This window comes from Tupaia chinensis, unplaced genomic scaffold (assembly GCF_000334495.1).
Source record: "Tupaia chinensis unplaced genomic scaffold, TupChi_1.0 Scaffold143422_1, whole genome shotgun sequence".
In the NCBI taxonomy this organism is placed as follows: domain Eukaryota; kingdom Metazoa; phylum Chordata; class Mammalia; order Scandentia; family Tupaiidae; genus Tupaia; species Tupaia belangeri.
Genome location: NW_006203266.1, coordinates 406,800 through 424,037, shown reverse-complemented (window position 1 = coordinate 424,037; position 17,238 = coordinate 406,800). Strand labels below are relative to the sequence as shown.

The 17,238-nt window shown below is 36.2% G+C and overlaps 1 protein-coding gene across 1 annotated transcript; it reads right to left on the bottom strand.

Annotated features, from left to right (window-relative positions):
• Nucleotides 1-14,822: 14,822 nt before the first annotated feature.
• On the bottom strand, nucleotides 14,823-15,749 carry LOC102490862 (olfactory receptor 6C74-like). Its single transcript, XM_006163889.1, has one exon. The coding sequence runs from the start codon at nucleotides 15,747-15,749 to the stop codon at nucleotides 14,823-14,825; it is 927 nt and encodes a 308-aa protein (XP_006163951.1).
• Nucleotides 15,750-17,238: the final 1,489 nt, after the last annotated feature.

Genomic DNA, 17,238 nt, shown 5'->3' with positions numbered 1-17,238 from the left:
ATGCTATTATGTGAAAAATATACCCATGAAAGCAAGCTGGATTAAAAAACAACAACAACAACAAAAAAAAAAACTTTCTACCTATGTGAATTCTATCTAAGCACTTCATTTCACTACTCTGTTAGACATGTGTATATCACCAATGCCTCTTTTTCTTCTAGTCTAAAAACCAGGTCTTTACTATTTTAAGTTATACAGAAAGTGCTTGAGCTTCCCCTGGCGTATCTACATTTTAGATAAATAAATAACTCTATTATTTCTCATATCAAGGCAAAGTATTAATTTGTGTATGAAATATACATTTTATATATTAAAAAGCTTATTGAAAAGTCATATTCAAACATAATATTTATTTTATATGGAATATATAATATACGTGCCTTAATATTTCTAAAATTACTTCTTCAATGTCACCTGGATAAACTTGTTGTAAAAGTAAAATCATTATTAAAATGTGTCTTTGGTTTTATCAATCAAATATAATTAAAATGTTGAAATGTTGACTCAGCCTTATGGAAGCATGTAACAGGGGTGCTGCTGCAAGATCCTGGAGACCACATGAGAAGGCTTCAGTTTATGTCCTTGGTCTCCCTGAATAGCCAGAGTGTACCCAGGTGTGCAGTGAACCTGGCTTGCTCCAGGGCTTCAGGGCCTGGGAAAGACCCTGTGGAGATGCTCCTCTTACCCTCTCTCAAAATAAATAAATACATAAATAAGATTTTAAGAAGTCAAAGTTTTGGTATCAGCAGATGGCATAGCAGTTGCTAGACTTCCACATGGCTGACCATAGTTTGAGTCCCAGACCTGGTGGCATGAAATTCACATCAGGCATGTGTGGTTGCGTGCCCAAGATCCTGGGAAGATAATGGAGGAGAAGTGATTGTGGCAGAGCAATTCCCCCTGGAGGTTTTTCACTTTCCCTCTCACCATCTCTGTCTCCCTCTCTCTCCGGTGAGCACATGTGTCCTAAGGCAAATATCTCGCAAAAAAAGGGAGGGAGGGGAGTTTTAAATAGGAATTTAAAGTAAACTATATTTGAAGAAATACTATCTCTGTGGTTGAATTGAAGTTATATTGATTTTTGTGTTAATTTTACCAGAAAAAAAATTCCAAAGTAGAGTAGAAGAGATGACAAATATCTTACATTTTTCATTCTGTCATGTTTTCTGAAAAATAAATTATTTAACCAAAAATGTCATTATTTCTGTCAATAATATTTTTTTGAGAGGTTTTTGCTATATGGCGCGTGTGCTCGCCAGACAGACAGAGAGAGACAGAGAGACAGAAAGCGAGAAATCATCCCCCAGAGGGGATGGTCATGCCACAATCCCTTCTCCTCCATTCTCCTCTCGGGATCTTGGGCACGCACGCACATGCGCCCGGTGTGAGTTTTAAGCCACCGGGTCTGGGACACGAGCCACGGTCGACTACGTGGGAGTCCAGCAACATAGCCATTACGCTAACTACTGGTTCCCTGTCAATAATATTTTTAAATGAAAATCATGGTCTGTAAAGTTTCCCTGCTATTCATAAAATGCATATGGGTGTTCAGATTCTTTAAACTGATACAAAATTATCTTTCCTAATAACATGATGAAGAAAATGACACACTAAGTCTAGAATGGTATGATGACTATGAAGCATTTTGGAAACTATGATATTTGAATTACTAATGTCTTTAGTAAATCTGTAATACTGTCTATCTTTCCATCCTCTCTCAGAATGTTCCAGTAATGCCCACCCCCACTCCCACCCCTAGCCATCTGAGAAAATGACTTCTGGAGATATTTAAGAATGTAAAAATGTATTCATGCCCAATTCCTATAGCTAATGAGTCCCTCAACTCCAACATATCATTAAGAAAATTTGTTGTCTTGGGATTTTATCTATGAGTATGACTACATACAGAGTAAGTCGATTTTATTTTGGTTTTTTAATTTTCAGCTTGGGCTGATATATAGGTTAATGTAGCATTCTCTTATATTTTCTAAATCTATAACAGAAGCACTTTTTCTCATAGGTAAGAGTGTCCTTATGCATTCTCCCATTTTTTACCATTGCACTTTCACTTTTTTTCCCAAACAGAAGCTAATATAATATTACTACAAGACAAAAATCAAATGATAATTTTATTTAAGCAATTCTTACTTTATTTTATTTTTTATTTATCTATTCTTTTAGAGAGATTTTTTTTTTTCTGTAGGGTATATGTGCTTGCAGAAGACACAGAGAGAGACAAAGACAAAGAAAGCGAGAAATCACTCCCCAGGAGGATCACTGCCCTGCAATCGCTTCTCTATTCTCTCGGGATTACTTGCACATGCATCTGGCAAGAATTTCATGCTGCTAGGTCTGGGACTTGGACTGCAGTTGCCATAAGGAGTACAACACCTTAACCACTTTGCCACTTGCTGGCCCCAGAGCAATTCCTAAAGAATGGAACAATGAGGGACCATCTGCTGGCATAGCAGTTATGTCACTGGACTCCAATGAAGTTGACTGTAGTTCAAGTCCCAGACCCAGCAACTTAAAACTCATGCCAGGCACATTTGCATGTCTGCCCAAATCCTAAGAGAGAATGGAAGCAAAGGGACTGCAGCATGGCCATCCCCGCTGGAGGGTGATTTCTCATTTTCTGTCACTCTGTCTCTTTCTGTCTCTCTGGAGAGTGTACAGACCCTATAGCAAAAATTTCTCTCCTCAAAAAATAAAGAAATGAAACAATGTAAATTTGCTTTTATGCAATCATAACAAGTAATCATACATGCAAAACTGAAAATCAGGAATATGAAAAAATAACACACAATGTATGATCTATATCCTAGGTAGCTAGGTAGATGAAAGAGATAGAGAGAAAAAGGAAAATAAGAGAATAAGGGAAAATGGGTTCTCCTGATTGACAAAAACGTATCTGAGAAGTTAGTTTCAATAGCCAATACATGTGAATATTTAAAAATTGATATAAATCTTTCCAAAAGAAATATTATTTTGCTTAGGATAATATATTTTTATATTTTTTATTTACTAATTTTAAGTATTATTTCTACATTTAATTGTTGTACATCATTTAGGTTGTAAAGAGACTACCCATCATGCCACATTCCTCAGTCCAGCCTAGTTCAGGACATACGCACATACTCGTCAACAAATAATAAACTGTATCTACTTCTCACAAATACCTTACCTATCCATTCCCCCCCCCAGATTTCTTTTCCTATGCTCTTCCCCTTCGCCACTCTTTTCATTTTGGCTCTACTGTCCATAAAAATTTCTAATGTTTGTACGTCCTCCAGTCTTTAAGTCTCTGCCATAGAGTGCTGACAGTTGGTATATGTTAAGGGGAGACATACAATGTCTCTCTTTCAAAGCCTAACTTGCTAAACTAAGCAACAGATCTTCCAAATTCATCCACTTTCTATTAAATTCCGGGACCTAGTCTTTTTTTTTTTTTTTTTTTTTTTTACTTAGTCATTTTTTATGGCTGAGTAGTATTCTGAGTAGTATTCCATGGAGTATATGTGCCACACTTTTTCAATCCATTCATCTGTTTATGGACATTTGGGTTGGTTCCATGTCTTAGCAATAATGAATAAGGCTGTAATGAATATAGATTGCAAGCACTTTTCGATTGAGTTTTTGCCTGTCTTTGGGTAGATACCCAGGAGTGGAATTGCTGGATTATATGGCAGTTCTATTTGAAGTTCTTTGAGGAACTTCCATATTGTTCTCCACAGTGGCTGGGCCCATTTACAATCCCACCAACAGTGGAGGAGTGTTCCCCTTTCACCACATCCCCTCCAGCACTTATCATTTTTCTTTTTTTTAATCTTCGCCATTCTGACTTGGGTTAGGTGGCATCTCATTGTGGTTTTGATCTGCATCTCCCTTATGACGAGGGATGTTGATAATTTCTTCATATGCCTTTTGGTTGTTCTTATGTCTTCTTTATAGAGTTTATTCAGCTCACTTTCCCATCTTCTAATTGGGTTAATCTTTTTTTTCCAGGTTAGCCACTTGAGTTCCCTGTGTATCCAGGTTATCAGTCCCTTACCTGAGGCACGGCTAACAAAAATTCTCTCCCATTTCAAAAGTTGTTGATTCACACTAGTGAAGGTGTCCTTTGCTGGGCTGAAACTCCTTAATCTGCTGTAATCCCACTTGTCTTTTGGGGATTATAGCCTGTGCTTTGGGGGTCTTACTTAAGAAGTCTTGACCTACCCCAATGTCTCCCAGAGTTTCCCCAGTGTTTTCCACCAGCAGTTTTATCGTTTGCGGTCTTAGGTTTAGATTTTTTTATCCATTTTGAGTTGATTTTTATTAATAGTGACAGATAGGGGTTCAGATTCATCTTTGTGCAGGTGGATACCCAGTTTTTCCAGCACCATTTGCTAAAGAGGTTTTCCTTTTCCCACTGGATTGACTGGTGCTCTTTGTGAAAGATGAGTTGGCTGTATGTTTTGGGGGTTATTTCTGGGGTCTCTACTGTGTTCCATTGGTCCTCATGTCTGTTTTTGATACCATGCTGTTTTGATTATCACAGCTTTGTAATATAATGTGGTGTCAGGAAGTGAGATGCCCCCTACTCTACTCTTCTTGCACATTATGGCTTTGGCAATACAGGGTGTTTTATGATTCCAGGAAAATTCTATGATTGACTTTTCTAGATCTGTGAAGAATGTCTCTTGTAATTTTATAGGGATTACATTAAATATGTAGATTAATTTGGGTAGGTTTGCCATTTTGATTATATTAACTCTGCCAATCCAGGAACATGGGATGTCCTTCCACTTTTTTGTGTCCTTTTTGATTTCCTTTTTAAGGTTTTCATAGTTTTACTTATAGAGGTCTTTGACTTCCTTGGTTAGTTTTATTCCTAAGTATCATATACTTCTCGTGGCTATGGTAAATGGGATTACTTTCCTCAGTTCTGTCTTTGTCTGCTTGTTGTTTGCATATAAAAATGTTATAGATTTTTTAAGTTAATTTTGTATCCTGCCACTTTACTCTATGCATTTATTACTTCGAGGAGTTTTTGTTTGTTTGTTTGTTTTTGTGGATACTATTGGGTCTTCTATGTAAACAATCATGTCATCAACAAACAGAGATAATTTCAGTTCTTCTTTCACTACTGGAATGCCTTCTATTTCCTTCTCTTGTCTGATCACATTGGCTAGGACTTCCAGTACTATATTGAATAGAAAATGGAGAAAGTGGGCAGCCTTGTCTTGTACAAGTTTTTGGTGGAAAAGCTTTAAGCTTTTCCTCATTCAGTATAATGTTAGCTATATATTTTTCATAAATGGCTTTTATTATGCTGAGAAATAATCCTTCTATGCTGATTTTATTGAGCATCTTAATCATGAAAGGATGTTGTATTTTGTCTAATGCTTTTTCCACATCAATTGAAATGATCATATGGTTTTTATCTTTCTGTTAATATGGTGTATTACATTTATGGTCTTGCATATATTGAAACACCCTTGCTATAGGGCACATGTGCTTGCCAGAGAGAGAGGGACAGAGAGACAGAAAGCAAGAAATCACCTCTCAGGGGAGATGGTCACACAGCAATCCCTTCTCCATTCTCCACTCAGGATCTTGGGCACTCACCACATGCACCCAGCATGGTTTAAGTCGCTGGATCTGGGACTTGAACTGCAGTCAACTATGTGGGAGTTCAGTGACATAACCATTAGAGTATCTGCTGATTCTGGGCCCCAAATTCAAATGGACTATGTTGTTTTTGAATAAGTGAGTGAACCAAAAGACAAATGAAAGCTCAGAAAGCTGATGATCTTGGAAACAGCAAAAATAGACCATTTTTAGTATATTTCTTTCTGTTCAGTTGCCCATGGTCTGCTCCTAGCTGCTGTTTGTTGCTGTATTAGTTTTAATGTTCCAGAATGTACAGATCCACAAATGTAAGGGTTACTTCTCTGGTTTCAACTGATATTTCACTTCTACAGTCTTCAGTTCATAACCACCACCTGTAAGAAACAAGCAAGTACCTTATATTATATGCACATTTTAATTGCTTGTTTTAGGAAAAAAAAATTCATACTAAAAAAATAGAAAAAATACCTGCTGCAACATAAAAACATTGTATCAAATCACTTTTGTGCCATATGTGTCAAGTGTATATGAAACATAAATGAATTTTGTGCTAAAAAGGAAAGAAACAATGTATTTAGACACATTTTTTCAAAAGTGTAAACATTCCTATGTCATTATTATTATTGGATAAAGAAACAAAAAAATTAAATTTCTGGCAATTCCTGCATATAGACATATACTAGTTATACACACATACACTTATAAACACGCATTTATATATAAACATATGTAAATATATGCACACAACTATATGCTGTATATGTATAAATATATAAATATATCTATACAGATACATGCACATACATGCACACACATACACATATACATATTAAATGTGAAGCATTAAAACTTAAATAGATTCTTGGGACCAACAGTTGGTATATTGGCTATGTCTCTAGACTCCCACTCCCATGTAGTCGACCATGGTTTGAGTCCTGGACCCAGTGGTTTAAACTCACGCCGGGCACATGTGTGTGTGTGTGTGTGTGTGTGTAACCAAGATCCTGAGAAGAGAATGGAGGAGAAGGGATTGTGGCATGGCCATCCCCCCCGGGGGGTGATTTCTTGCTTTTGGTCTATGGGTCTCTCTCTGTCTTTCTGGGGAGCACATGCAACCTATAGCAAAAACCTCTCCAAAAGCAAAAACAAAAAAAAAACACAAAACGAAAGAAAACTTAAATTGATTCTTTAGGTAGAAGTTTGGCAGCAGCATGAGTACATGCTTCTATCTTTGAAATGAATTGAAAATTCAATAAAATGAGTCTTCAGCTTCTAATAGGAAGGGAACCTCTGATTTGTATACCCAGCATATCAGAGAATGACATTATTGCAGTAATTGTACAAGTACTCTCTTCTCTTATGTTGAAATCTAACATTTAAAATTATTCTCAATTTCAGACATAACACATAAAGTACTTCCAATTGCTAACTTGGATTTTTGTTCTGTAGTAATGGCTAGTCACTAAAAAGCATGAAGCAGAAAAATAACTAGATGGAATGCATAGAAGAGAACAATGGGTGATTAGAATTTTGCAATGGTACAAGCAAAAAAAGAAGGAAATGGCAAGATTCAGAACCAAGGTAGAATTTATAATAAAAAAAATAATAGGAGGAATTTTTAAGAAACGTGGGATTTTCTTGAGGGGACCATGGGGCAAATAATAAGTCTGTGGAGAAACTAAGTAAAATCAATGACATCAAAAAGAATCAGCTTAAGAGACATAATTCATTGTGAGCTTTCAAGTGAAAACAGGGAGTGTCAGTAGAAGGGTAGATCGGTGGTGCAAATAGCCAGGGAAACGAGGTAAATTTCTGTCATACTCAAGTTTTAGGATTAGTTAGGGATAAGAATAAACTAAGCACAAGTATTTTGAGTAGGATGATTTCTAATAAAAAATACCAAAGTATGTATTTAAATACATAAAACTACTGCTTCTCACAGTAGATCCTACTCATACTTGAGGTTGAATTTATAATTCTATAAAGACTGAGTATCATGCAGCAGTCTCTGTGTACATTCAGGAAGTTTATTTTGCTATTTTTAAATGTTTATTTTATTTTATTTTTGCTATAAGATGTGAGCACTTGTCAGAGAGAGAGAGAGAGAGAATGAGAAATCACACATCCCTACACACCCTGGGGAATGGCCATACCACAATTCCTTCTCTTCCTATCTTGGAATTTTGGGCACTCACGCAAATGTGTCCATTTGAGATCCAGTGCCCTAAACTCCTTGCCATCTGGTGGCCCATGAACCTTATTTTTATTCACCTGTCTAACCTGTCCTATCAGAGAACACAATATTTTAAACTAATAAAAATGACATGGTCAAAAATGGAAAGTGTATCTCAAAAATAACGGTATAAATTGGGAGATGGGAAGAAGGGGCTATAAGGGAGCAAAGTTCTTCACCCAGGAGTACTTCAGTCCTTAAATTACTGCTTCCTGTTTTCTTCAAAATACTGAAAAATAATCAATCTCTTATATAATAGAAGTGTCTTCTATAAACCTTTCAGAATCAATGTCTCTCATGGAGAAACAACATTTAAATCAACATATAAACACATATAAATTACATAATCTGGAATCAACACATATCAAATCAACATATAAATTACATAATCTGGATGTATCATCAACATTCAGTAGTTGATCCCTTAACTACATAAAAGACGATATTATTCATGTAATAACATTTCTATAGACTTCATTTTCAGTTTGATAGCAATAACCAGGAAAACATTAAAAGGACATATAAAGCAGTAATCTAAACTCTTACATTAATATTAATCACCATAAATTCAAGGAACTGAAATACTAAATTGAATTATCTAATTTAATCTCACCACTTTGTCACTATAACTTAGGTAAACAAAATAAGTCTTCCTTTTCCTATGTCTTCTGCTTCCTCCACCCCCATCAGCAAAACCAGACACATAGTGTACTATTTCTGTGATCATATAGTATTGAAAAGGCTTTAGGGGGACAAGAACTCTGAAGCATTAAGTTCCAAATATTTCTAGGCTTAGGGTGAGGCCAGTGTTATATACTGGTTACCTGCCTGTAGAAGGAATGGAGTCACCAGTAACAGTGGCAGAAACTGCTCTGGAGAGTGGTTTCCAAAGTTCTGAATACCTGAGAAGGGTAGGTTGAACCCCTTCTAAGTAAGGTAATTGTGTGGAGGTATCAGTAGAGAGTTGGTAAAGTCCTCTGTCTTGAATGGGTTCCACACAAGAAGGGTATAGATGCTTAGTCACTGTGTCTATAGTGGTTAGATTCTCTGTTTTGCTGCTGTGTGCTCTTCTGGAGTTGGGGAAAACATCCTGCCCTGGAGCCTGCCTTTCTCTGACTGTCAGCACTCAAGGGATAGGGCTGAACACTATTTTTTGAGTTCTACTCAGGCAGGATGGGTGGCTAAAGAGAGATGCCACTATGGTTGGAGGGAAAAGCCCACCCCTGTGCATGCTTTTTTCCAGAGCAAGGCCCATATCTCTAGGGGCAAGACTCATCACAGAATTCTGTCCATGAGGGAGAGAGGAGAGAGACTCCACTGTGTTGGAGGGAACCACTTCCCTGGTGCCAGGTCTCTTTTAGGATGAAGTCTGTCCTTGGGGACATGATTCTCTGCCCAGGTGGGATGAAGTAAGGGGCTGCCAAGGTGCAGGAGAATCCTGGCATCATCCTCTTGGCCAGCCACCCTGTTCCTCCCCTCTTCCCAACCACTTTGCCCAGGGAGATATCACTGGAGAAATAGTTGATTAGAAATCTGTACCATGAATATATAAAATGATCTAGGAACATCTCATAGTGGAAATAAGGAAGCAATTAAAGCCAACCAATGAATAGCACTGTGCCAAAGGACAAAAGAACCAACTGAAAGAGTTTCCAATAGCCAAAGTTGAAAAATTTAGTAACAAAATTAATTAGCATTAGAAATTATCCCAAATATAAAACACATATCATGATTTCATACTAATATAAATAAATGATTAAATAAATAACTTAATGGGAAAGAATGCACAAATTTCCATGTAAAGTAATGCCATACAATTTATATGGGTGCTGCACCTTCAAAGAGCCTTACTTCTTAAGAGGGGGCTAAAAGTGGTGACCCACTTCCAAAAAATTTGGTGTGGAAAAAGAAGGTGAGTAATTTCACAGTGAAAAATCCAGACAAACAGTGCCTCAGTAAGATGATCAAGGTTCACATTGGGAAGGACAAATCATGTTGATGGTATAAGCCACTAACATGAGGGGAAGAAAATGACAGCTTATCCCTGTTGCCTTTTCCAAAACACAAAATACCAGTCTAATCTGAAGAAATATACTATAAATCCCAAATAAGGGATATTATACAAGATACATGATCAGAGTCCTCAAAACTCTCGTTACCAAAATAAGGAAATTCTAAATCACCGCCACTGTAAAACAAAACTTAGGGAGATGACTAAATGTATTGCAGTATCTTAGATCAGATATAGACACTGAACAAGAACATTAGGGTAAAACCAAGGAAATCTGAATAAATTAGGGATTTTAGTTCATAATAATGTATCAATATTGGCTCCCTAAGTATATTGAATATATTAAATTGATATGTCAGTAATATGAGAAACTGCATAAGAGGTATATGGGAAACTAATGCTCTTTTTATCTGACAGAATGTAAGACAAATTACTACACAGCATTTAGTCAACATGTCTCATTAATCTCTTCCTAAGAGACAATTTCTCAGTCTTTTAATTTTAACACCCTTAACAATATTGAAGAGTACTATTACTGGGTTGAATAGTATCCTTCCAAAATTCATAACACCTTAAAATATGACCTTTTAGGAAATGATTTCTCTGCAACTATACATAATTAAACTCAATATAACTATTTGGTTCTTAGGGGACAGACACACAGAGTAAAGAGTGTCATGTGAACCGAAAGGCAGTATTTTGAGTGATGGAGTTGCAAGCCAAGGGAGGACAAGAACTTCTGTAAATTACCAAAGGCTAAGAAAAAGAACAGGTTTCTTTGAGCCTTTAGAAGCAAGGCCCTGATGATGCACTGATTTCAGATTACTAAACTCCAGAAGTTATAACAGGGTCAGCTGTGCCAACAGTACTTCTTATTGTTTACATTAACAGCACCAACAAAAAATGAATATTAGAAATTTTAATGAAGTGTATTAAAGAAGGACATCAAAGCAATTATTTTAAAAATTAAAGAAAATCGAACTTTTGGCATTTATTATACAATAAATATTATTGACCATTACTCTGCACCAGATAATACACTAGGTTTTTGAGTCATGTGTTGAACCAATTACAGCCCCTGCTATCACTGAGCTTACATTCTATGTGTCAAAAAAATAGCAATCACATATTTGCTATTAATAAAATCTGCAAAACAAATTAAAAAAAGAGATGATGGAGTTGCAAATTTAGTCATCAAATTCTCTAATTAAAGATATATACATATATGCCTTTTTGATGATCAGGTAGACACTCATAAACTTGCATATGCTGAATAGAAGTGTCTTTTAAGAAAGAGTGATCTCGGGATCAGCAGATGGTATAATGGTTATGTCGATGGACTTCCATGTAATTGATAGAGGTTTGAGTCCTGGATCTGGCCACTTAAAACTCACACTGAGCATGTGTGCATGTGTGTTAGAAGATCCCAAGAAGAGTATGAAGGAAAAGGTATTCTGCTTGGACATCCCTCTTGCTGGGTGATTTCCCATGTTCTGTCTCTGTTCCTCTGGTTAGTTCACACACCCTATAGCAAAAACATCTCTCTCAAAAAAAAAAAAAAAAAAAAAAAACAATTGTCTCTAGGAGCCAGCAAGTGGCGTGGTAGTTAAGGCACTGGCCTACCACATGGCCAACTATAGTTCAAGTCCCATACTTGACAACTTGCTTTCTAACTTTCTCTTTCTCTCTCTGGTGAGCATATGTGCACTATAGCAAATTTTAAAACAATAACAAAAATAAATTAAAGAAAGATTGGTCTCTTAAGAAAAACTAGAAGAACATTAATAATTTTTAGAGCACAGCATTGGAAATATAAAAGAAACAGGGCTAGCAGGTGTTGTGGAGGTTAAAGCATTGGATTCTCATGTAGCTGGTTATAGTTAGATTTCCAGACTTGATGGCTTACTTCCTCACTTTTTCTGTCTCACTCTTATGAGAGACATTTATTCAAAACTAATAATAATAATAAATAAAATTAAGTCATTCTTAAAAGATAAAAAAAGAAAACATAAAGGAAAGAATTTTTGAGGGAGAACAGGGCATGTGTAAAACACTCTACTGGGAGAAAATATGGTCCATTGCACATAAAGGACTTATGTTCTAGAGTTATTTATTCATTTTTTGGGTGGGAGAGGTTTCTTGCCATAGGGCATGTGCACTCGCCAGAAAGACAGATAGAGACAGAGACAGAAAGCGAGAAATCACTCCTCAGGAGGATGGCCATGCTGCAATCCCTTCTCCTCCATTCTCATCTCCGGATCTTGGGCATCCAACCACACATGCTCAGTGTAAGTTTAAGCCACTGGTTTCGGTATTTGAACCGTGGTCAACTACATGGGAGTCCAGCACAAAGCCATTATGCCAACTGCCAGTTCCCTTATGTCCTAGAGTCCTAAAAACTGATCTTCTCTGCCTCGCAAGATGACTTTTCAAAAACTTTAAGACTGCTCTTATTAATCCCCAACCCAAGCTTTTCCACATCAATGTCAATGGATTAGCAGTAAAAATGTCATTACTGCCTAGATGTTACTTGCATAGGATTTAAACTGAAAACCTAGATATAAGTTTAATAAATGACATTTACTTGTTGTGTGACATTGAAATAATCTATCTAGGCTCTTAGATTCACTCATAAGGAAAAGATCTCTTTTCTAAATGTTAAATCCCTCTATCATTTACATTAACTGTGTGACTTGGAGTCATGTTTTAGGTATCCTCCTCAAGCCTAAACATAATCAATTCTACTATGTCTCTATTCTGTTTCTAGCATCTTCACTGTTATGACCTGGAAAACACATGTTTTAATAAAATATAACATTATATGGGATAAGAAAGAAATCTTTCCTTGATAGTTACAAAAGCTAATAAATTTGTATTATAAATTAATATTCAAAGAGTTCACAAGTGACCTATATTTTGGACACATTGATGTTGAATAACACAGAAATATTAATTTATTAAATTGAATTCAGGTGCAATATTTTGAGGAAAAACAATATCATAAAATTAAATTGGGGGAATGATGAGATACCAGCATAAATAACAGACTATCATGGATACACATGCCATTAAAAGCAAACAGCATGTACTGGCAAAGAAACAGACAGGTGGACCAATGGAATAGAATAGAGTCCCCAGAAATAAACTCCCAAGCATATAGTCAACTGAGTTTTGATAAAGGGCACCATAAATCCAGTGGGAAAAGGAAAACCTCTTCAGCAAATGGTACTGGACAAACTGGATTTCCACCTGCAGAAAGATAAATCTGAACCCCTACCTCTCACCATTCACAAAAATCAACTCAAGGTGGATCAAAGATCTAAACCTAAGACCTCAAACTATAAAACTGCTCCTGGAAAACACTGGGGAAATTCTGGGAGACATTGGGGTAGGCAAAGACTTTTTAAATAAGACTTCCAAAGCACAGTTGATAATCTCCAAAATAGACAAGTGGGATTACATCAGACTAACTATTTTTTCATGGCAAAAGACACAGTAATTAGTGTGAATCAACAGCCCTAAGAATGGGAAAATATTTTTGTAAACTATGTGTCAGATAAGGGACTGATAAGCAGAATATACAAGGAACTCAAGCAGCTGTTCCAAAAGATGATCAACCTATTAAAAGATGGGAGAAGGAGTTGAAAAAACCACTCTCTAAGGATTACATATGAATAGCCAGAAGGCATAGGAAAAAATGCTCAACATCCCTCATTGTAAAGGAAATGCAGAGCAAAACCACAATGAGATACCACTTAACCCCAGTCAGAATGACTAAGAATAAAAAAAAAAAAATGGTAAATGCTGGTGAGGGTGTGGTGAAAGGTGAGCTCTCCTACACTGCTGGTGGGCATGTAAATTGGTCCACTCACTGTGGAGAACAATTTAAAGATTCCTCAAAGATCTACAGATAGAACTACCATAAGATTCAGCAATCCCACTCCTTGGTATCTACTCAAAGAACAGAAGAATTCTTCATTAGAAAAGTGCTCGCACATTGATGTTTATTGCAGCAATATTCACTATTGCTAAGACATGGAACCAACCCAAATGCCCACGAACAGATAAATGGATTGAAAAACTATGGCACTGAATACTACTCAGCCATAAAAAAACAACAGGACACTGGCTTTTGACGGAAAGTGGATAAATATGGAAGATTTACAGCTAAGTGAAGCAAGCCAGGCTATGAAGGAGAGACATTGTATGTCCCCACTTAATATATACCAAGTGTCTGCACTCTGTGACGGAAACTGATTGACTAAAGGATATAGAAACACAATAAATGTTGTGAATACCAGATACAGTGTGGGAAGAAGGTGGGTGAAAGAGTAGAGTTTGAGCAAGGACATTTAGAAGAAAAATAAAGAAGCAAAGCATTAATGAGACAAAGAAATGGGGTATTATCTTTTGAAGATAACTTTACAGTATTATCAACTGGACTAGGGAGGGAGAAATGTACACATGTTAGACTATTCACTTTGCAAGCTAAATAACATTATTGAATGTATAAAAGAACTTGAGAGAACCAGCAGTTAGCATAATGGCTATGTCGCTGGATTCCCAACGTAGTCGACTGCGGTTCGCGTCCCGGACCCAGTGGCTTAAAACTCACTCTGGGCGCGTGTGCGTGCATGCCCAAGATCCCAAGAGGAGAATGGAGGAGAAGGGATTGCGGCATGACCATCCCCCCTGGGGGGTGATTTCTCGCTTTCTGTCTCTATGCTTCTCTCTGTCTGTCTGGTGAGCGCACACACCCTATAGAGAAAACCACTCCAAAAAAAAAAAAAGAAGAACTTGAAACAAAAATAAATAATAAAAAAAAAAATACAAAAAGCATACCAGAAGTATACCAAATGAATGAAAAAGGGAAAAGTGAGAAAGTTAGCTTCCAGGTGCAGGAATTGAACCTTGGTCAGTCATGTGGGTGTCCAACGCATTTAACTACCACACCATCTGCTGGCCCTAAAGATACAATTTTTTTACTATATCTTTCAGGGCTTGTTTGACTTGCTTGTTTCTTAGGGTGTATATAAAAGGATTTAAAACTGGTGCAACTGAAATAATGAGTACTGCTACCCCCTTGTTTAAAGCTACCCTCTCCTCTGCAGAAGGTTTAATATACATAAAAATACAGCTGCCATAAGAGATGGAGACAACAATCATGTGGGAGGAACAGGTAGAAAAAGCCTTCTTCCTCTGTTGGGCAGAAGGGATCTTCAGAATTGTTCTGATGATATGTGCATAAGAGAACATTACCAGTGTCAATGTAACCATGAGTGTGACAATGGCTAAAATTAAACTTAACAATTCTATGACTGTTGTGTCTGTGCAGGAGAGTTTCAGTACAGGAGAATAGTCACAGGCAAAATGATCAATGACATTGGCATCACAGAATTCCAATTTCAGGCCCATGAGAAGTCCAGGAGAGATTGTTAACAAACCAGCCAACCAAGAAGCTGCAACTAGCTGGTTGCAAACTCTGTTACTCATCATAGTTGCATAATGAAGGGGCTTGCAGATGGCCACATAGCGGTCATAGGACATGGCAGCCAATAAGAAAAACTCAGATGCTCCGAAGAAAATTATAAAAAATAATTGTGCAGCACAAGCATCATAGGAGATGGTTTTATCCATAGTCACTATGCTGACCAGGTATCTAGGGATGAAGACAGAAGTCAATGAGATTTCCAAAAAGGAAAAGTTCCGAAGGAAGAAATACATGGGTGTTTTGAGGTGGGAATCCAGTAAAGTGAGCAGGATAATGATCAGATTTCCCATGATGCTCAATAGATATGTGAGAAATAGAAAAAGGAAAACTACAATTTGCCAGTTTGCATCATCTGTCAGTCCGAGAAGAATGAATGTTGTCACCATGGTATAGTTACTCATGGTTAAATGTCTTAATTCCATCTGATCTGTGGGGGAAAAAGAATTTAGTCTCTGCTTAAAAAGATTTCACTGAATATGAATTTTATACCTTAAGACTCAAGAAGCTCAACTGAAATGTTTACCCTGTTAACCGTTTTTACCTAGAAGTCAGAGCCCCACACTCGACACAGTTTATTTCATCTCGTTTTCTCAACCTGCGCTTTTCTAATTCTCTTTTCAGATCATTTTAAAATTGGGAAAGAATGGCTTTGTCAGTATCTGGTGTATCTACATGTTTCTCTGGTTTAAAGTTTTGTCTAAAACTTTAAGACATAACTCTTGCGATATCTTTGAATACACAAGACAATTTTTTTAGATTAGTTTGGTTGATCCCTCTATTAAATTTATATTCTGTTCAGTTTCTTATAGCAATATTTTTTTTTCCTGTGTACTTCTACATGTTAAAGAGCTATTCAGAGTAAGAATTGTAAATGCTCTTTTTTTGTAAAGTCATTATCTGGTAGTATATGAGGGAACTTCAAAAAGTTTATGAAAATAGAATTAAAGTGCCAGTGTATTTTGATGCCAAAAAACTGGAAAAGCATCATAACTTTTTTATGATGTGTGTTTTCCATTAGTTTTTGAACATCCTTTATAGTACTAGATAGTCCTTGCATTCTTTGGTATTACCAACTAGAAATATCTCTATGGAAAGAATGTGTGTAAATTTTAGTATAATGTGAATCCCTACTTAGTATAGAAATATCAAGTTTAAATTTTATATAAAATTTTGAATTTATTGACTCAACTGTTTCTCTTTTCTTTAATTCTGAATCTAATGTATTTAATCTTGTTGAAATGTATTTAGAACAGAATATATTACATAGTTATTGTTGTGTACACAAAACAACAAAATACTGAAAACACTTACTTTTCATGAATTCCATAAGGTTTCTATTTGCTGATGCATTATGAAAATTTTCTTTTTTATCATTAACCCAAAATGTAATATAAATGATTTTTCCATAAATATATAATTTCTTTCCAACCTGTATTTCTTCTTTGTGTTCTCATTCTCAGGAAAGATCTTGTTCACATTACAGTCTAGGGATATTTAATAACAAACACACACAAATGTGGGTCTCTCTTTCTCCCTTTCTTTCCCCAGTCAGCATACACGTGACATTTTCAAACAATTTTTTTATTCTTCCAAAATAAAATAAATAATGCCTGATCTTAACACAACTTAAATATGAACATCTAAGTTACTTATCAGAATCAAAATAATTGTCTTAAGAATTCTGATTACTACCTACAGTTTTTTATTCTCTCTTAAATGAAAAACAGGCCTGTCTCAACATCACTGTAGATCTTTGTTCTCTAATAAGAAGGAGAGTACTTACTCGGAAGTAATATAGGGCCCTGGAGATGTCTTTAGAGGAGATACTAATTGACTATCATCATCACTAATTGTAAAAAAAAAAAAAAAAAAAACACAAAGTAACAAAGT

Bases quoted from the DNA above. Each gene is read 5' to 3' on its own strand.
- LOC102490862 (XM_006163889.1), bottom strand. From the start codon at position 15,749: ATGAGTAACTATACCATGGTGACAACATTCATTCTTCTCGGACTGACA.